Raw genomic sequence first — 18,614 nt, 5'->3', positions numbered from 1 at the left:
CTTGCAGGGGAGTGGGTAACGGCTGAGACGTAGAAATGTCTTTTGCTTGTCTGTAGCATCTTCAGCATATGAACGCTTTAAGGGCCTCCTCAAGTCATCATGCATCGAATCACAATATTTAAAGCTCTGTCTCCTTTGTGGCCTTTTTACAGTTAATGCTGATTTTACATATTTTATATGTCCAGTTCATATAGGATGGTACAAAACTTTACTAAAAATGGCATGCTTAATGTGACACTGGCATTAAATGACAAAGAAAGTGATGCATTTTTAACTTGGTGACCAACAAAAGTGGAAATTGTTCGCATGTTTCTCAATCCGCCATGATCTGTGAGCATCAACCAGAACATGTTTGTCTACAGAACCCCATCAAATGTGAATTCTGACCTTCAGGGTGTCGCTGCTGTTGTTGTCACATAGAGATTTTAAAGGCATTTAAATTTAAACCATTCAAAAAATGAGCCAAAGACATCCACGTCTGCGTTAGTAAGCATGCTAACCTGCTAGCCCTGACCTGTCCTGGCCCCTCATCTGATACTATAAATGTTTATAAATGAAGTTTAGTTCATGCTGGACACTAAATTTATACACCATCGCTGTAATGCCCCAATATAGTTTAATAAGTAAGTAAAATAAACTGAAATGTCTATTGTCAAGAAAAGTGTTGGGATGCTGCCTGCAGAGACACTTAGCTGCACAGCTAAGCAAGCTAACTTGCTATAAGCAGCTAGTTGCTACAGCCCAAAAATAGCTACAGCATATAGCTAAGAGTACAGCGAATAGTGGTTAGCTTATAGTTTTGGAGCTACCTTCTGCTAGTGGCCATATCTTACAACTTACACTGTTAAAGTAATACTCTACTGATATCCTTTGTTTTGAACATCATATTTGAAGCCCCTGCATGTTAGATAGTTGCTCTGGAAAGTCGGTAGTGTTATCTGTTGTGGAAGACAGCAAAACATGGACAGCTCAGATTCACTACAGTCGATGGAGTTCACCTGGTTTCACAGTGAAAAGCGTAAAAGCCTTTTTAGAAGCCACTCATGCAGCACGATCCACTTCGTTTCTGTCCTTCTGTGTGCTCTCTGTGGTCCACAAAGTGAGATTTTAACCAAAAAATCCCCCAATTTTTATGCTAAAGACATTGTCTGTTTGTTGCCTGCCAGCTACATTAGCTTTTTTTAATGTCTGATGCTCGTAAGTAGTGTAAGCAGGAGTGGAGTAGGTAAACAGCTAACTGTGTCAGTGACGGTGTATTAAACCACATAGGACCAACATACTTTTCAAGCCCACAGGCAGACAGTATTATTTTCTAACCATAACTGTTTAAACCCATTTAATAAAGTGTCCTGTCAACAGTATGTACAGCACGTGTAGCTACACACTGCAGGCCTCTCTCTTTATAGGACTGTATAATCACTAAGGGTTGCAGTGTTAACATCCTGCCACAGGGTCCATTGTCTTTTCTCTCTCTTGGGTCTGACTTTTTTCCAACCTCTCTGTCCTGCTTATGTGAAGATTCAAGGTGGTAAGGACGGAAGTGAGGAAGGAGAGAGGAAAGGAAAGAGTGGGAGATTTTCAAATGGTGTTAACATTTCCACTCGAAGCAGCAGAGAGTGAGGCTGAAGTTCAAAGTGTTGGAAAACGATTTCTTGACCAGACGTAAAGATATTGGACTCATCGGCTGAGTGTCTTGTGACCTTTTCCGCAGAATAGGTTGTTTGTAAGTGCTTGTTCCAGGAAAGAAAGGACTCATATGAGCGTTTTCTTCTGTGCCAGATCTAAGGTCTGGGTCACTTTAGGCAAACTGGTGCTTTCACTCCTTTCACTCCTGCCCTGGTCGGTGTGAAAGCTGTCAAAAGGCAGAACAACCAACTGATTTGATGACAGCTACTGTAATCTTGGCATGAATTCATACGCTGCTGTTAACAGCCATCTTCTGATCTGTAGGCAACAACTGATGTATAACCATATTTATGCAAGGTCATTTGGTAACCATGGTTACAGCGCCGGACTTTCCCTGATACACCTGAAAGTAAAAAATGCTCTGAAGCATAAGTCTGTTGAGTTTGAGTCATACTTGTCTCATTCAGTAGTTCCCAATCATGAAGTGCACTGCACTTTCATTCTTTGTAATGGCCAACAAGGGGTGACTAACATGGTTGCAAAAGGGTTAAGCTTATATATGTAAGCATATGAGAAAATGACCCTACTTCTCATTTACATTATCACCTTGGTAAACAGTTTCCTAATGAGTTTATGATCTCAATTGCTAAAGTTTCAAGTCAACACAGCATGTTGCTCCGATAAAGCAGTGCTGTGATCAGCACGTTGCCATCATGGCGTGTCCTTGGGTTCAACCACAGCCCAGTAGGCAGGATATAGTGTTGGCAGGTAACGTTTCTACGACCAGAAGATGTTTTTATGTACACCTGGGGATATTTCGATCTATATTTGTTGCGTCAAAAGCAACTAGTTTTCTACAGGAAGTTGGACCATCTTCATTTGTGATCGTAGTGATCAAAACATGTATTTTGAGCCGAACCATGATGCATTTCTAACCCTAACCGAGTGCTTTAGTTGCTTCATCCTAAACAGGGCATCATAATAGCATTGGGACAACCCAAACTGGCAAAAGTTAAGTTGCACCATAGTGAAACATTCAGTTTTAACTCATCTGTGGTTTTGCAGAAATGTACTTAGCTAATATTTATTCAGGCGACTGGGTTGCCAGTCAGGATATCCTCCCAAGTCTCCATCCTTTACAGATAAATGTGGTCAACTCTGGCCCCATAAAACAACGAAGTTGACTGATGCTCTGCCATTTTTGAAAAATGGTAGTCGACAAAGAATGGGTGACATCACAGTGGTTGTGTCCTCGCGGTTCATTATTACACAATCTATTGAGGTTACTCAATAAACCATACAGTAACTGCCCTCCATTAATATTACTTTATTATAGTTTTATATGATCCTGGGAATGTAGGAGCCCTTTGAGCTGACACACCCAGACAACCTATGATGTCATTATTACAGTAAAGATGACCAGCTGATTTCAGATCTGCGTGGGAGAACCAGACTAAGTGGTGCAGCCATTTAAAAAGGGGTCGATGTTTGTCAGACTGTGGAAAAGTTTCTCAATCTCTCAGCTCTGGCAGTCCTTCAAACTGTACATTATTTTATAAAACCGGTTGGATGTTTTTCTAAGATGTAGGTGTATGGTGACCACAAGCAGCAGGTGTCAGTCTGCACAGTCCCACTTTTGATGTAAACAGGAAGTCAAGAGACACAATAACTGAGTTGGTTCATTTCTGAAACACACGAGGTCAGAAGATCTATGATTCCTCCAACTCCTTCCTTTTCTTGCGGCTGTATGTCGTGTTACTTCAACCTTTGTTGCTCATGTCTCAAATACTACATCAGAAAATGACTACTGCTGGCATTTTTCTCAGAGGACACAATCACAGGAGGTTTATTGTCATGAAAACAGACAGCATTTCAACTAAAAGACGCTGCTTTTGTTTCCCCTGCGAGGTCAGCCTCATTTTTACATGGTGGTCCCTAATCCCTTGACTCCACTCTTCAAAATAAACTACAGATGATACCAGATCAGCAGTGCCCACCACCAAACTTAGCCCAGCGCTCCACTTCACTTGTCAGATTAGAAAAAAGATCAAAAGTCAGGGAAAAAGGCAAAGAGGACGATAAAGCGCGAGGGAGGGAGAGAAAAGGAGAAAGTGGGCTTTAAAGGGAGACTACATGGAGAGGAACACAAGAACACAGTGTCCTAATTAATGTCTTCCTCCATTAATCCACTCTGAAGCTTCTCATGCTGCTGGGTTTGATCTCAACGTTGATATCAAAGCCTGGAAACACGGTCTTGTAATGTGGGGAAGATCTCAGTCAGTCGGAATTAAGGGAAAATCATTCAGTGCAGTCTTTTCCCGTCCCTGTGATGTCTAAAGTGCAGGTGGGGCTCTGTGTTGTCTTCTTGATGTAAAAGTCATGAATATAAAGTTCAAATTCCTCCTCAGAACATTTAAAGCTCCGCCACAGCTCTGGTATTTTTGTACGAGCGGTGGATCAAATGACCATCTCATGTGAACGCTTGTTTTGACAGACCCACAAATAATTATCAAGCGAGTATGCGTCTCTGCAAGGCCTTTTAGCCTCTTATAGCTTGTTGTTTTGGTTTCTAAAAGTCTGCTCTCAACCTAAACATGCTCTGATAAACCAACCGTGCACCAAATACAAGAAACAGATAAGATTAGCGACTGATTAGGAACTGATCTGTTTTTAGTGAAAGAAACTCTGATAAACCTGTTTGCTACCTTCTCACACAGCCAGCGTTCACTCTCAATGGCAGCTTGGTACGCTTTAAACTATGATGCTTAGAGCATAAGGAATTGAAAGTGTCAGTTCAGTAATGTTACCTCGAGCCCGAGAACGTTATTACATCGAGAGCAACTGGGACTAAACAAATGGAAAAGCACTTTGCGGAGGAGTGCAGTCATCATAGCTAGCCAGACAGGCCAATGTTAGCTCTGACAAGCGACTGCTGGACAGCTCAAATGATCTTCAAATTTATCTATCTATTTATCTATTACCAGTGCCAACTGGGAGATGCAGTCCAGTGTGGTCCATTCTCCAGCGTTAGAATAGGTCCAGTTTTGTGGGACTGGTGTGCTCCTCACTCAAAGCCTCTCCATCCATTTAAATGGGTGTCGGCTTTTTCAGAAAGCAACATAACCAGATAAGGTTACTTGTTTGAACTTGACCATGATCTTTTCCTAGAACAGACCAAGTAGTATTGGTGCCTAAACGTACTCCAAAAAAATGTTAGCAGTCAAAATGTCATAATATGTGAATTGCAGGTGCAAAACTGAAGCCAGAGGGGTGAGCAGAGTGTCAGCGTTTGAAGTTTTTAGGGCCACTCAGCAAGCTTCTGTATCTGGTGAGCTGGGAGTGAGAACATGTTGGCCAACAGCACAAAACAAACAAAGTTAGCGGCTAGCTTGTGAATATAACGGAGCATTTAGCAGCAGAAGAACCAGGTGAATACCCTGGGAGAGGAGAGTTGATATTGACCTTTAATGTGTTCGGTGGCCAGAATAACAACTCCAAATGATGCTAATGTCGCTTCATGTCTTAGTCCACAATAACAACTTCATAAGGTGATAACATGCCAAGGATTTGTGATTTTAGTGTTTTTCTACCCCAAAATCAATGATTCCAGCTTTCAAAATGTGCTAAATCCCCAGAAAAGCAACAGGCAAAGACCCCAGTGACCAATGAGGGCGCAGAAAACAAAGCGAACCTTGAACCGACAAACTGTTGTTGATTGACAGACAGAAAGCATGGCAGCGAATGGCATTCAGCACAATACAAAGTGCCGTGGGATGTTTTGGTTGCTAGGGCCAAAGCTAAGTGCATCCTAACTACAACAAAGCATCCGAACATCAATGTCAGACTTATGAGTAGGAATCTCATCGAATAGGACCTCTTATCGAATAAAACCTCAAAAAGCCATTAGCGAGAGACAAAAGATAGAACAAAATGGCAAGAGGATCGTTGCTAATTCAGCAAAAGGGAAATCAATGGCCCCCTTCCTGTTTTTTCTGGAGCTACCCAGCGTCTGTGTACCCAGTGAAGAATCCCTCAGTCCCTGCCTGTCAATCTCCAAAAAAAAAACTGAACAGAAAAAAAAAAAAAACCCACGGTGTAGAGGAGCTGAGGCGGGGCGCGATGAGGCAGCCGGAGCTCCGGCCTCAGAGGAAAGGTTCGAGGCGAGAAACAGTGACTCAAAAAAAAAGAAGAAGAAAAAATCATAAACATCTCACATTTCCTTTGTCAGTTCAGCGCTAAAAATACCCGAACTCGACTCACATCGCCTCCTCTCTGGTCTCAAGGAGCTATGCAAATATACAAGCCCCTCCGTTTCTTTTCTCCTCCACTTTGTTTTCCCTTCCACACCCCTCCGTCAAAGCCCCCCCCCGTCCTATTGTTCTGAATACCTCTTCTCCATCTCTTGTAGACTACATGACAGAGCCTCGCCTTCCCTCGTTGTTCCTACTCTCTCCGGGTGTAAGGGGGAGAAATGATAAAAGCTATTTACAAGTAACTGTAGGCAACAGCGAAATCCAAGATGTGGAAAAATTCAAGCTTTTATTTTTTTTCCTTTTATTTCTTTCTTTCTTTCTACCCTGTTTTGTTTGATGGCAGAGCCACTTGTGATGCTGCGCGCTGAACTGCAGCACAGTGCGGCGCAGTCCTGAGTGACAATTTAAGGGAGGACTGAAGCGCTTTTAGAGACTTTGACTATGCCGGCGTGTGGAAATGGAAGCAAGACATCAGTCCTTCTTGGCACGTGCTGAAAGGCAGCGACACAACTCCTCACCACATCTCAAACACCTTCAAACCGTTCAGAAGCGCCTCTGAAGTTTTCAAACGCGCGAGGCGAGCGGCACGCGGGACTCGCCGAGTTCTGGTATTAATCACAAGTCCATCAGCCTGCGGTCCATGTCAGGGAGCTGCTGCGAGGCTCGTGGAGATACGATTGTGAGGCACGTTAGGATTCATAAAAACCCAACAAAGACTTTTATGTAAGTGCCACTGGAAACACTGGCTTTCATGACAGCGGTAATGAATCTCCTGCCTCATCTCTCACTCTTTCTCTCTCTCCCTTCTCCCTTGTTGTGTGTTGATCACCCCTTTTCTCTTCAACAGACTCTAATTGCACGCTCTTTTTCTCTCCAGACTCGACTCCCCTCCACCCACCCACCCAACCCCAGGCATCCCTTTTTCTGACGAACAATCTCCAACCCGGCCGCCCCCATTTCCTCTCTCTCTCCTGATTGATTCTCACCTTTTCCATTCTTGCCGTTCACCTCATTAACGGAGCCCCCCGTCTGCTCGTTGCCTATTTTTTCCGCTTCCCACTCCTTCCTACATCCCGAACGCCGCCGCCCCTCCTCACTTCCTGTCCTGTCGTCTCTCTGAAGCGGCGGCCGTCTCGCGGATTCGCAGTCGCTGGCCAAGGCCCCGCGACGTTCTGTAATTAGAATGAGGCATAATAGAGAGGGTTCCTCTTCAGGCGAGGTGGAAGGGGGAGGGGGAGGGGGAGGGGAGGGCACCGCCGCCATCTACCCACCCATCCATCCATCCATCCTTGAGTTTAATCAGTGGCACACAATAGGATGTCACCTGCTCCCAGACGCGGCCGCTGGAGAGAGGCGGCGATGCTGTCACAAACCATTTGGGGTGAGGCGGCTCTTTAAGGCCTCCTCCTCCTCTCACGGTTGTCTCCGGTAATTTGGTCTCCCTGGGAACGAGGCAGAGGGAACCCGTGAAGAATCAAGCTTGTTTAATTGCGCTTATTTATTTATTTACCGACGCTTATCCAGCATGTTCCTCTTTATTGGTTTTCCCTCCCGGAGTCCCCCTGAGGAATCGTGGATATCTGAGCGCATGAATGTTTGCTTTCACATATGTGTGCTTGCACGCCGGTATGTGTACAGTATGTCACAGGAAGCTCATGCTGGCTCTTAATCAGCTGTAGCCAGCGTGGGAAAGTCGAGTGAATCAGTGTGTTTACTCAAATACCGCAACAAGTGTTTTGACATAATTACACTTTACACAAGTTTTCCATTTCGTATTATGTTACACTACAATTTAGCAAACATTTACTCCACCACTTACAGTTCGGTTACGCTGACGACTAAAGAGTTTACATGTGAAAACATGTGATTTGTTAGTAAAAGTTGATGCAGTGTGAACAAATTCCGGAGCCATTGTGCTTGATGAGTACTTCACATTCCGATGCTTCAGGGTTAAATACACAACATTCACTGCCACCACATATGGCACTTGAGCACCAGCGTCTCAGGCCAAAACAAATGGGAGCGTTGTTCATTCAGTAAAGTCAGTAAAAAAAAGAAATGAAGTGACATCAGCTCCATATTCCAACATTAATCACTGTTATAGTGTGTTTTTGCAGTAACTCTCTCTCTCCCCCTGCTCATGCTGTAGAAGAAAAAATATATTTTCTGGTATCCCTGCAAACTTTATCCAATCATGACCGAGAACTCAATAAAGAAGGCGGTCCTGTCTGCTCGAGAACGCAGAGAACGCCGATTACTGCTGCACATTCATGCGGCGACGTGGAGACGATGGAGGGGATTGTTAACTGCAACACGGACAGGAAGTTGGCTGAAATGACACTAAGTGTGTTTTGTCTGTGCTGCAGGGTCCGTGCACTGAGAGACAGACACACCGTGGAGCCATGGGCTGCGGGCTGCGTAAGATGAAGCCGACGTCGGAGGAGACCAGTCCAGGGAAGATTTACTCCACCTTGAAGAGACCACAGGTGGAGACCAAGGTGGGCGTGGCTTATACCTACCGCTACCTGGACTTCCTCATCGGCAAAGATGGTAAGAATCTTTAACAATCCGTTTAAAAGTGACACTCGTTAATCTGTGATCTTAATTGGTTTGTTCTGCTGTAAAATATAATGTTTCATCCTTATTTATGTAAATGACCCGCGATCCTTCTCGTTTTATTCGGAGTTTCGTCTTCCAAATTGAGTACAGCCCGCCAAGCTGAGCACTAAAAGCCAGAACTCCCTAGTTACTATTGATCAGTTATCCCCACAGCGCCCTTATGCTGATATGTTACAGTCATTTTGTGCTGCGTGGTCGTAAAAAACTGAATTATTGCCTCTTCCACATGCACGGTTGAAATTATATGAATAGCTCAGGGCCTTTGGCATTTTGCTGCATCATACTTCTGCATGATAAGACGACAGTGTGCCTCACAGCTTCTGCAAAAAAGGGGACTGATCTGCGCTAGCGATCTACAGCCTCGTGCTGCGTGTGGTGTTTTACTGAAAAATGCCACCTCCAGTGTGATTAATCTGTCTAACCCCTCTAAATATGCCATTATACCTGCATATCCCCTGTAGAAAGATGGATTCAGATGCAGATCAGTCTCGTGTATGGAATAAAGGCGCTCCGGCTGTAATTTTCATCAGGAGTTTCTTGCAATGATAGAGTGTTAATTAGTGCCTGCTCCCTGTATAGCAGCCACTGTTGTAATTTCGTTTTCTGACAATTAGTCAGTCAAGCTTCCACGTCGTGCTAATGATATAGAATTTTCCAGCCCAATCTACGCCAAACATCCTGCTGGTGGCCATCAATTACACGTGGCACCGAGTCCGACTTGCTAGCAGGGGATGCAAACAAAGTAAAGAGCGGGCCTGCTGAGTGATGTGTTCAAGGACAGAGGCTCGATCCTCACCCCAACTACTGTGTGTGTCAGCTGGTTTTCAGGATGTTTCAGTGGCCTGGTCGGCTCTGTGCTCCGACCGGCTCTGGTGAGCGGTAAACATGAAAGAAAAAAACAAGAGTGAACTGAGATGTGGTTGTCGGTCTAACAGTCTGTGGCTCCCTGGTGCTGTGGATGGAAATATGGGAATGAATCACTTCCCTTTTTTAAAGACACTGTACCTCCACTCTCACAGACACACACACACACACACACACACACACACACACACACACACACAGACAAGAGGCCGGCAGTGCCCCCTCCTCTCCTTCCTCTCCTCAGTCTGAGGTGTTTATGAGATAGGAGGTGGGTGTTGTTTCCTGAGATGCCGAGACCTAAATTAACCGCCCGGGGGATTCTTTGTGTGTGTGTGTGTGTGTGTCTGTGTGAGTGTGTTGTCGTGTTTTCAACTTAAAAGAACCCAATTTTCCACCAAAAGCAACTAATTTACCTCAAGAAGGACGATGTTTAAGTTCAGCTTTAACATTCAGGTCCACTTCATGTCAGGTGAGGTTTGTTTGGATTGGACTAAGATATTACATTAGGGTTTAATCAGGTTGTGCCTGGTCACCTGAGGATACGAGATAAAGTTAAAAGATACGTAAGATCACTTGATTGATTGGCACAAACAGCTTTGAAGCAGCTAAAATCTGTATTTTTTGAGGAAAAAACAACAAAAGACATAAAAAAAAATAAATAATTAGACAATGTGAAAGAGGCCGCTTGTCTTTGTCAGGATTATCATCTGAATCTGCATCACAGAGCCTCATGCTGAGTTTAATCTCAACTACTCTCATATGGCTCATGAACACAGTTGTGGTTTTGGACGTGAGGTTACACCCTCCTACAAAAACACCAACACTTTGATGGCTGCACTTGATTGTCTGCTCCGTGTGTTTCATCCGGAAACTTATCCCGATGTCATGAAAACAGTTCATGTTTTTCTGAAGGCATTTCTAGGTGAGGAATCAGCCGTACAGTCAGTCGCATCTGTCTTTATGTAAACTCAATGATAAAAATTCAATTATTCTTCTTAAACAGCTCTCCAGGAGCGGCCTGTGACACCGTGTGCCCCTGATTTGTAGCAAATGAGCAGCAGGCAACGTGATGCCCTGTATGTCAAAAACACAGCGCAGCTCTACACGACCGCATCACGAGGATGTTTATGTTAGACGAAGAATGGAAAATGGTGAAATGATGAATCCTGTGCACGGACAATAATGTCATTTTTCGGCTGCAGCGGGCTGCCTGCTCGATGCCAAAACAGCTGACAAACACAGATCGGCATCTAAAGAGCCAGATATGCAGCTGGTAGAGACCAAAAACAGAGCTAACAGAGAGATGATTGGACAACTGCAACTGTTCACCATGTCAACTTAAAAGGTGATGATATGTAAATGCTCTGTTAAAGAAAAACAGGTAAAAAATGAACATGGAACAATTATAGTCATCGTTTTGGGACCATCGGGAAGAATGATGTTATTGACACACATATAGGTGCAAATAGGCATGACTGCATGCTGATCCCTGTACACATGAAGAATACATTCTGCCTGTCTGATGAGACACAGTCTGTCAGTGAGCTGACATCGATATAAATAGGCTGTGTACCTCCAATATCCAGATTAAAACAAATTAATTCACAACCCCCCCCCTCCCCTGACACAACCAATGCTCCCGAGGCTGTTAGTTGTAACAGGAGAGCCATTTTGCTTTCCTCCGTCCAAACACGAGGAAGCGCGATGACATTTTGTTGCTCGCGCATGGAACCAAAACAAAGACAGAGACCAGACTGAAGCAAATCAATACCCAGAGTCATTAAAAAGAGTAATCCTCCTCCTTTATGAGACTGCTGGCAGGATAACCTGATAAAGGTGTTTACATGACCGGTGCAATAATTAAAAGTACTGCGCTGATTATAATCAAATTAACAGGCTGCCTGTAAACAAACTGACTTCTGTCCCTCTTCCAGTCAAATGTATTGATTTACAAAGTAGAGACTAACGTCATCGACCAACTTGTGCTTGAGATGTTTTTGAGCAGGGCGGACGACGGGCATCAGCACCAAGGTGAAGGTGGAGAAGAAGTTTAAGACCGGGTGTAGGATTGGGATCAGACTGAGGTTAAATATGTAATAGAGGTCGTTAAGGTTGAGGTGCATGTGAAAGTAATGCGCTCCGGGGGAAGATTTTGTGTGTGTGTGTGTGTGTGTGTGTGTGTGTGTGTGTGTGTGTGTGTTTGTGCGTGCTGGAGGCCAGGGAGGAGTCAGGATGCTATATTTAGACATCACTCTGTTATTTCTGCTCGTGACAGTTATAGCTGAAATGATGGTGGGAGGGGAGCGTGGTGGCGGCGGTGGGAGGTTGCTTGAGTGGAGGAGGAGGGGGGGAGTGGTACGGGAAGCCGGGGAGATGTAGTGCGCGGCGTGTTCGCCCTGACAGTTGATTAGTCTCCATTAGTTTGTCAGGCTGACTAGACTGGATGGATGAAGGAGCTTGAGGATCGTGGGTGTCTGGGGGGCCAGGCAGGCTCATCCAGCCTTCCCCTCGTAAGGGGGACCGAAGGGAAAGGCGGGGCCAGGAGGGGAGGCAGGAGGTGGACGGGTGCCTCCCTTTTGTTGAACTCTGTGTGTGTGTGTGTGTGTGTCTTTGGCTCGCGGCCACATTATTATCTTCAAGTATTGCCTGTAATGGTGGGGGTTGGTACTTACTGTAATCAGTTTCCTCATGCTCTGTCGCTCTGTCACTGTCAGTACGCCTCTGTCTTCTCTGTGTTTCATATCCTAAAATATGTCTGCAAATGTGTGTGTGTGTGTGTGTGTGTGTGTGTGTGTGTGTCTGTTCCCCATAGGAGCACATTATATTTGAGAAATCAGAGTCTTTAGTCCAAATGTCTGAATCATTTGACTGCATCAGCAGATTTTTTTGGGGGGAGGGGGGTTTGAAAGGGTCAGCGTGTTACTCATAACTGTAATTACCTCGTACCAGGTATGTAAGTGTAGGTAATGATTCATGTGTCCGGCCTTTTCCTACAGGAAGCCTTTTCAAATATTTAAGACATCGTCAGAGATTATGAATGTGAGAGTGGTCTCTGGTTCAGCTGCAGGGCTTCACATAAATACAGTAACTTACAGTGAGAGCCGATCGTTTTTTACTTGACAAGTGGCTCACGGTTTAAGCAGTGTAGTAAAGATACGCGCTGACAGTGTTTGGATCATTACACATACTTTTTCTCAAATAATGACTTGTGTTGCTTCAAAACTTGAACAGCTACTCCGGCCCGTCTCTGAGAGGCACCCTGTGGAGGTTTCCTCAAAACAAAAAAAAGTCTTCTCCTCGAAAACAGACCGTGTGTGTCCTTCATTCACAACAGACACGCTGAATGCTTCTCATTTCCTCTAAAAAAGAAAAGGAAAAGTCGACGTTTTAAAGCAACAAAACATAACTTCCTGGACAAAGATAGCGTGATTGGAGAGTCTCATGCCCCCGGTTGTCAATTACTGACGTTTTGGGTCATTTTTTGAATAGAGATGGCAACCCAAAGCATCAATATTTGACAATCAGCTATCTTTCGCTCAGGTTGTTACTGCATTTTTACACCTATGTCTGCTAACTAGCTGTCTGCCTCCCCCCTGCTTTTTGCTAGCGCATCTCGTCTTCGCATATAACCTGTCAGTCAGTGGAATAATGCTCTTTTACTTGTCATAGTCTCTATAAACAGATGTTTCCATATGGATAAACCAACTTCAGGGATGAGATCCTGTTATCAGAAGCGTTCTGGCATCCGTTTGCAGGTGAACAGTCCATGTGGAGAGTGGAGGGAGGTGGAACACTTGGGGCCAATATGCTTTTTGCTTTTGTCTGACATTTAGATCTTCATTAGCTTTTAAAAGAGCTTCTGAACTCCAATAGCATTGTCATGTCTACATTTGCAAAGTGTTCTCAAAGAGGAAATCTTGTCCCGGAAAACCGTTAACCATCATCTGAGTGTCTGACCATCCACTGGCTGCAGAGGCTGAACCGTCATCTGATGACAGCTGATGGGTTCTGATATTTGTGTCCTCATGCACGTTCACATTATACACACGAAGATGTTGCGACGTAGCGTAACTACACGGGGTGCCTTGAATGCAAGAGTGTGACTCTTGAAAAGGAGGTAACAAAAACTTAATCTAGAAAATCAAAAGTTAGAAGTAAGAAAGTAAGAAAGCACTTGTTCCAAGTCAACACTCACTCACTTCACCATCTTTCTTGGTCTGGTATGACCAGTAGCTTATGAGGGCTGATGTAATCACTCCCTGAGTAGACGTTGCTTGTCAGTTTCCTGAATGTACGACTCTTTTCTACTCGTAGTGTTGTCACGCTTTCTATCATCGTCAGGAAGCACTTGTTGATTCCTGATTGCTCTCCGTCAGGTCGCCTAACTGTGATGTTTTTAAAGCAACCAAGGAAAATGGACGGAAACTCAAAATGCCATTATCATGTAAACAAGTCTCATTATTAACTTCTGGCTTACATCCTCAAAATACCGTGCCAGTTGCATCGGATAGGAACACATTTTAAATGCCATCTTATGAAAACTGAATCGGCAATATCATATTTTATTATCCCGCGGTTACAAGTGATTGCATCGGTTTATTATTTTGTTGTGTTTGTTTGATCTTCAGCATAAAAAAATATATTGCACTGTCACAGTAAAACAAGAGCAACTGTCAAACGAGTGTTTTTTATCTCTTATTTACGAGAACCAGTGTCACTGTTTGTGTCTGACTTTTCATTTCTTTATGAAAAAAAATGTTCATGAACCAGAAGCAGAAGAAACATTTCCTGCATCAGCATTTTCTGCATCTTCTTGCTTCCCCTTCACCTCTCCTCCTCTTCTTCTTGGGGGGAAAAAAATGCCCTCGTGATGCTTTCACTGTGACTACTGCACTGTGAATAATGTTTGTAATAATTTCCTTGCCACAGTGTTAGATCATAGCTTTCTGCAACTGCCGCCATAATGGCCCCTCAGGCTACTAACCAGCCACCAAATGTACAAAAATAACACCTTTCGCTGCAGAAACGGTGATGAAAGGGAGAGTAAATCGGCGGAAAGCTGTAAGTAATGAACCTCCTCTGCACTAAATATCATTGTCAGCCCACCAGTGAGTTGTTGCCTCATGTTGCTGTATCATTTCGGAGCACGCGTTCAGCTTCATGGCCACTCCGTGGCCATTCAATCACCTCGGAAAGAACTGCGGAAAAAAACAAAAACGGGAGAGTCTGTCTGATATTGAGATCACGACCCTACGGGGAGCTGAGAAGGCGCCTGGCTGTTGCTGTGTTAGATGGCGTGGAAATAAAAGGCCACTGCACCGTTAAAAACACGCAAGTACAACAAAACGAGGGATGTGCGGCGTGGTTTTTCTTAAAATGTGATTATGAAATGTTCAAAAATGTCAGCAGGGATGAAAAAAAAAATAAAAAAATCTGAAAACATGCTCAGCACCCACTCAGCAGGCAGGTTTGGGAAATACAGGGAAATATGAAGATGTCGCCCTTGACATCAAAGCCACGTGCAGGTTTGTGAGGCCTGCACGCACACACACACACACACACACACACACACACGTATATGCACACACAGAGGCCCCGACACACACCGTTTGATTTCATCTCAGGGAGCTAGACACGTCATTTATATGCAAAACCCCCAGAGCCCCGAGTCCCCTTGTTAATATGAGCTGTAGCAGGTGAGTGACACGCAGGAGCAGCCTCCCCCCCTCCGTCACTCCACTCAGATATAAGACGGAGCCGCAGGAGAGGTCAGCAGGAACGCCGCGCCGTGAAGAGTGGCTTTTCCGAGGGGGAGATTAGTCCTCGGATGGCGGGGGAGCCTGGATTTATCCCCTGGCTCCGCAGCTTGAGAGGTGGAATTGAATCGCAGTCATTGAAGGGGAGAATGACATTGAAGACTGAATTCACGGTCATCTGGTTTTTACATTATATTTCCATTATGTTGCCGCTGGCCTGGGTGTGGCCGCGCTGCTCAAATCAAAACACGATTGTGAATTAGATGCAGGCTGAAGTGAGCTGAATGGGAAATGTGTTTCTGGTGGTCTGAGGAATCAAAACGGGCAAGCGGTGATTATGTATTGGAAAAATACTGAATTAATAATTCCAGGCCCTCCTTTGGAAACGGGCCTGTCACTGCACACTGAGCGCTCCTGATAAAGGCATTCAACGTGATTACCGGTAAATTGCAGGAATCTCTTTTTCGAGGCGCGCATGAAATATGCATCAGCCGCCGTCCAAACCGACAGTACCGATTCAGACTCGTGCCACTGCTCCTTGTTCCTGCCTCCCTCCGCAGTCGGTGGCATACTAAGTGGATGCTACTCGCGTTGTTTTGGGGGGGGGGGGAGACCAGTCAGGCAGCAAAATGCCAAGCCATCGTTTGCTGAGACAAAGATGTCAGAGCAGCATTTTAGGCGTGTGACAGAGCCAGAGCTCAGCAGGTCCCACTCGTTAAGCTTCAAACGGCTGCAACTGCTGACAAAGTTTTCAGCAACAGGAAACTGCTCGGTTCCTTCCTCATTCTCCCTCCTCCCTGTGTCTCTCGCTCAGCAGTATGTTTAAGATTAGCTCTCTCCTTGTAATGCTCCGTATTCTGTGCAGAGTATTTCCTGTGTCTGAAGGCTTTGTTGTCGCAGCTAACAGAACTCAGTATCCAGGACGCGTTGGGTGTGTGTGTGTGTGTGTGTGAGAGAGTGTTTGTGTGTGTGTGAGAGAGTGTTTGTGTGTACGCTGTTGCAGCAAATACAATTTTGCTCACGTGGAGAAATATTCTGCTATTGTTGTTGTTGTTGTTGTTGTTGTTGTTGTTGTTGTTGTTGTTGTTGTGACGTGTTGTGAGACAGGATGTGAGGAATATGAAGGTGGAGAATCGGAGTAAAAGGAAAACAAACAAAGGAAAACAAAGGAAAACAAACAAAGGAAGCAGATGTGTAAAACAAAGATTCATTTTAAGGGGGCACTATGTGGTTTTGGGGAAGAGATTTTAAATCAGAAGTGATTTTTTAATGCATAAACAAACTTGATAAACAAACCTTAAAGGACAACAAATCTCATACTGGTTTACTTTGTTCATATGTGGCGGACCCTGCCACCTTTCTGGCTTCAGACAGTGTAAATTTCCTTGATTTCCTCTGAGAACAGCTTGTTTATTCACTGTATTTGTTTGTATTATTAACTTATTAATATTTTAAGAATTGGAATTTCTTCTGCTACACAGTCTCAGTCTTCAGGGGTATTTGGATTTTAATCCAAGTCCCTCTGGATTTCTGACATTCCAGTCATGATTGCACTTTCTTAACGGCTGGGTCATCAACCGTCTCGGTGCTTCAGGAAAGAAAACACATCCTGAGGCTCTCTGGGTTTTATTTTGAAGATTCAAATTCTGCGTGTGGGTGGGGGGAACCTGCGTCATTAGACGAGCAAGTGAGTGTGAGTGTTTTGAAGAGAGAGGAAATGAGGGGAGGAAGATAGAAACCGAGATAAGAGCCTGTGTGTGTGTGTGTGTGTGTATGTGTGTGATGTGTATGGCTTCTGAGTGCACACATGTAGTGGACTGACATGTCTTTCTGGTTTCGGGCCCCTCGTGTGTCCGGGTCCGCGTCTGGTCTTTAGGTGTGTTTGCACACTGCTGTGTTTTATCCAGCCTTCTGTCCTCTTATTGCTCCTTCTAACGTGGCCTCCGCTGTTTTCCTGCCCGCCTGACAGACAATACACCCGAGCGCCCCCTCAAAGCTTTATTGGCTCTTATTGCCATCGCACTCAGATCCAATATGCCAGTATTGATTGTGTTGAAATGCAATCAGGGTCTCCACAGCAGAGGAGCAAACAATCTAAATTTAACAGAACACCTCCGCCGGCCTTCAGCCCAGCCCTGATAGCACCTCCCAAAGAGGAGCAAATGTATTTATGTGTGCAGAGAGTTTCACGTGGTCGCAGCTATTGTTAGACGCTCTTCCAAGAAGCTTGTGAGGCCGTGCAGGCAGAGCTTGCAGGAAGTGACCTCGGCCCTGACCTCACTTCCTGCCAAGCGGGCGGTTAGCAGACAAACCTGTAGCCCTTAATCGGGAGTTATTAAATTACAAAGTAAAAACTAGATTTAAAAAAATAGACCACGCCAACAGGAGCTCCTCTCTCCCACAGAAAACACTGCTCCTGAAACGCCTCGTCAGTAGTCTCGCCTTGGAGTCTGCGTCTTCATGACATCACTACGTCACCATGACACACATTTATATAACTTACGTGTGTATTCACGGAAAGAAATTAAGTTAACTAGAAGCTGAAAACAGGACATGATGATGAGCATCACCAGCTGAGGTGTGTGTGAGCTGACCAATCAGAGCGGACCGGGTGTTCAGGAGGAGGGGTCTTAAAGAGACAGGAGCTGAAACTCATCATCAGACTTTATGTGTTTTTGAAACATTAAAAATGAAAACCTATGACCTAAACTTAATAATATAAATTAAAAAAATGTTACTAACTGAATGTTAAATCCAAGAAAACCTTAAATCCTGATTTTATTAATATTCTTTAGTCGTTTTTTTGCTTTGCGAGTGAAAATACACCAGCCCACTCCTTTATTATGCACCGAGACTATTAGAAATGGCCACTTAATGAAACTATTGTAGTGTTAATTATAACCATTATTTTAAATAGCTAGCTGCCAAATATCTGTTCACTGCTGTCAGCACCTTGCGTTAGACCTAAAATGTAATTTATGAGTGCAAACTCAGATATTGCCTCTGTTTGCCACCTTAAATATAAACAAGTTTTGATTTTGGCTTTTCGGGGGAAAAAAAATGCATACTTGACATTCCTCCAGGGGGTGTGAAATGATTTTATGAGCTCAAGAGCCCTGACAATTTTCTCAGCTCATATAGGAACCCATGTGATCGCTCAGCTGAAGTGAAGAAGGAAAAAAAAAAGAAAGAGTTATGAGTTTTCTCCCGACTGTGAGAATGTGAACGCTGTGAATAACCATGATTTGTCAGCGTGATAATGAAATTCTCAGCTGCCTTTCCGCTGTACAAAGCTATAAATTGCTCCTCATGTCAAACTCTTTGTCCTTTTTTTTTTTCAGAATCAATTTACACAGAGGTAGAAGAGGCAACACTTTATGATAAAGTGTTAGATATTTGTTTAAAAAGAAATGCCGTTAATTCATTTTCGGGGAACATGTCACAGCCTGGTGTCACTGAGGGTCTAAACGACAGTCTTCAGTCCTCAACTACAAAA

At 44.3% G+C, this 18,614-nt stretch overlaps 1 protein-coding gene across 2 annotated transcripts in view; it reads left to right on the top strand.

The window, feature by feature from the left end:
• LOC119006607 (raftlin-like) overlaps positions 1-18,614 on the top strand; it is a 214,894-nt gene that overhangs the window by 102,690 nt on the left and 93,590 nt on the right. For both annotated transcript variants that reach the window (XM_037075495.1, XM_037075496.1), the window contains one exon: positions 8,246-8,429. In XM_037075495.1, the coding sequence (XP_036931390.1) occupies positions 8,282-8,429 (148 nt within the window). In that variant the 5' untranslated portion in view covers positions 8,246-8,281. The remainder of the gene's footprint in view (positions 1-8,245; positions 8,430-18,614) is intronic.

Source organism: Acanthopagrus latus, chromosome 17 (genome assembly GCF_904848185.1).
Source record: "Acanthopagrus latus isolate v.2019 chromosome 17, fAcaLat1.1, whole genome shotgun sequence".
Classification (NCBI taxonomy): domain Eukaryota; kingdom Metazoa; phylum Chordata; class Actinopteri; order Spariformes; family Sparidae; genus Acanthopagrus; species Acanthopagrus latus.
Note: the sequence above shows the minus strand (reverse complement) of the source record. Positions and strands in the feature narration are given on the sequence as shown.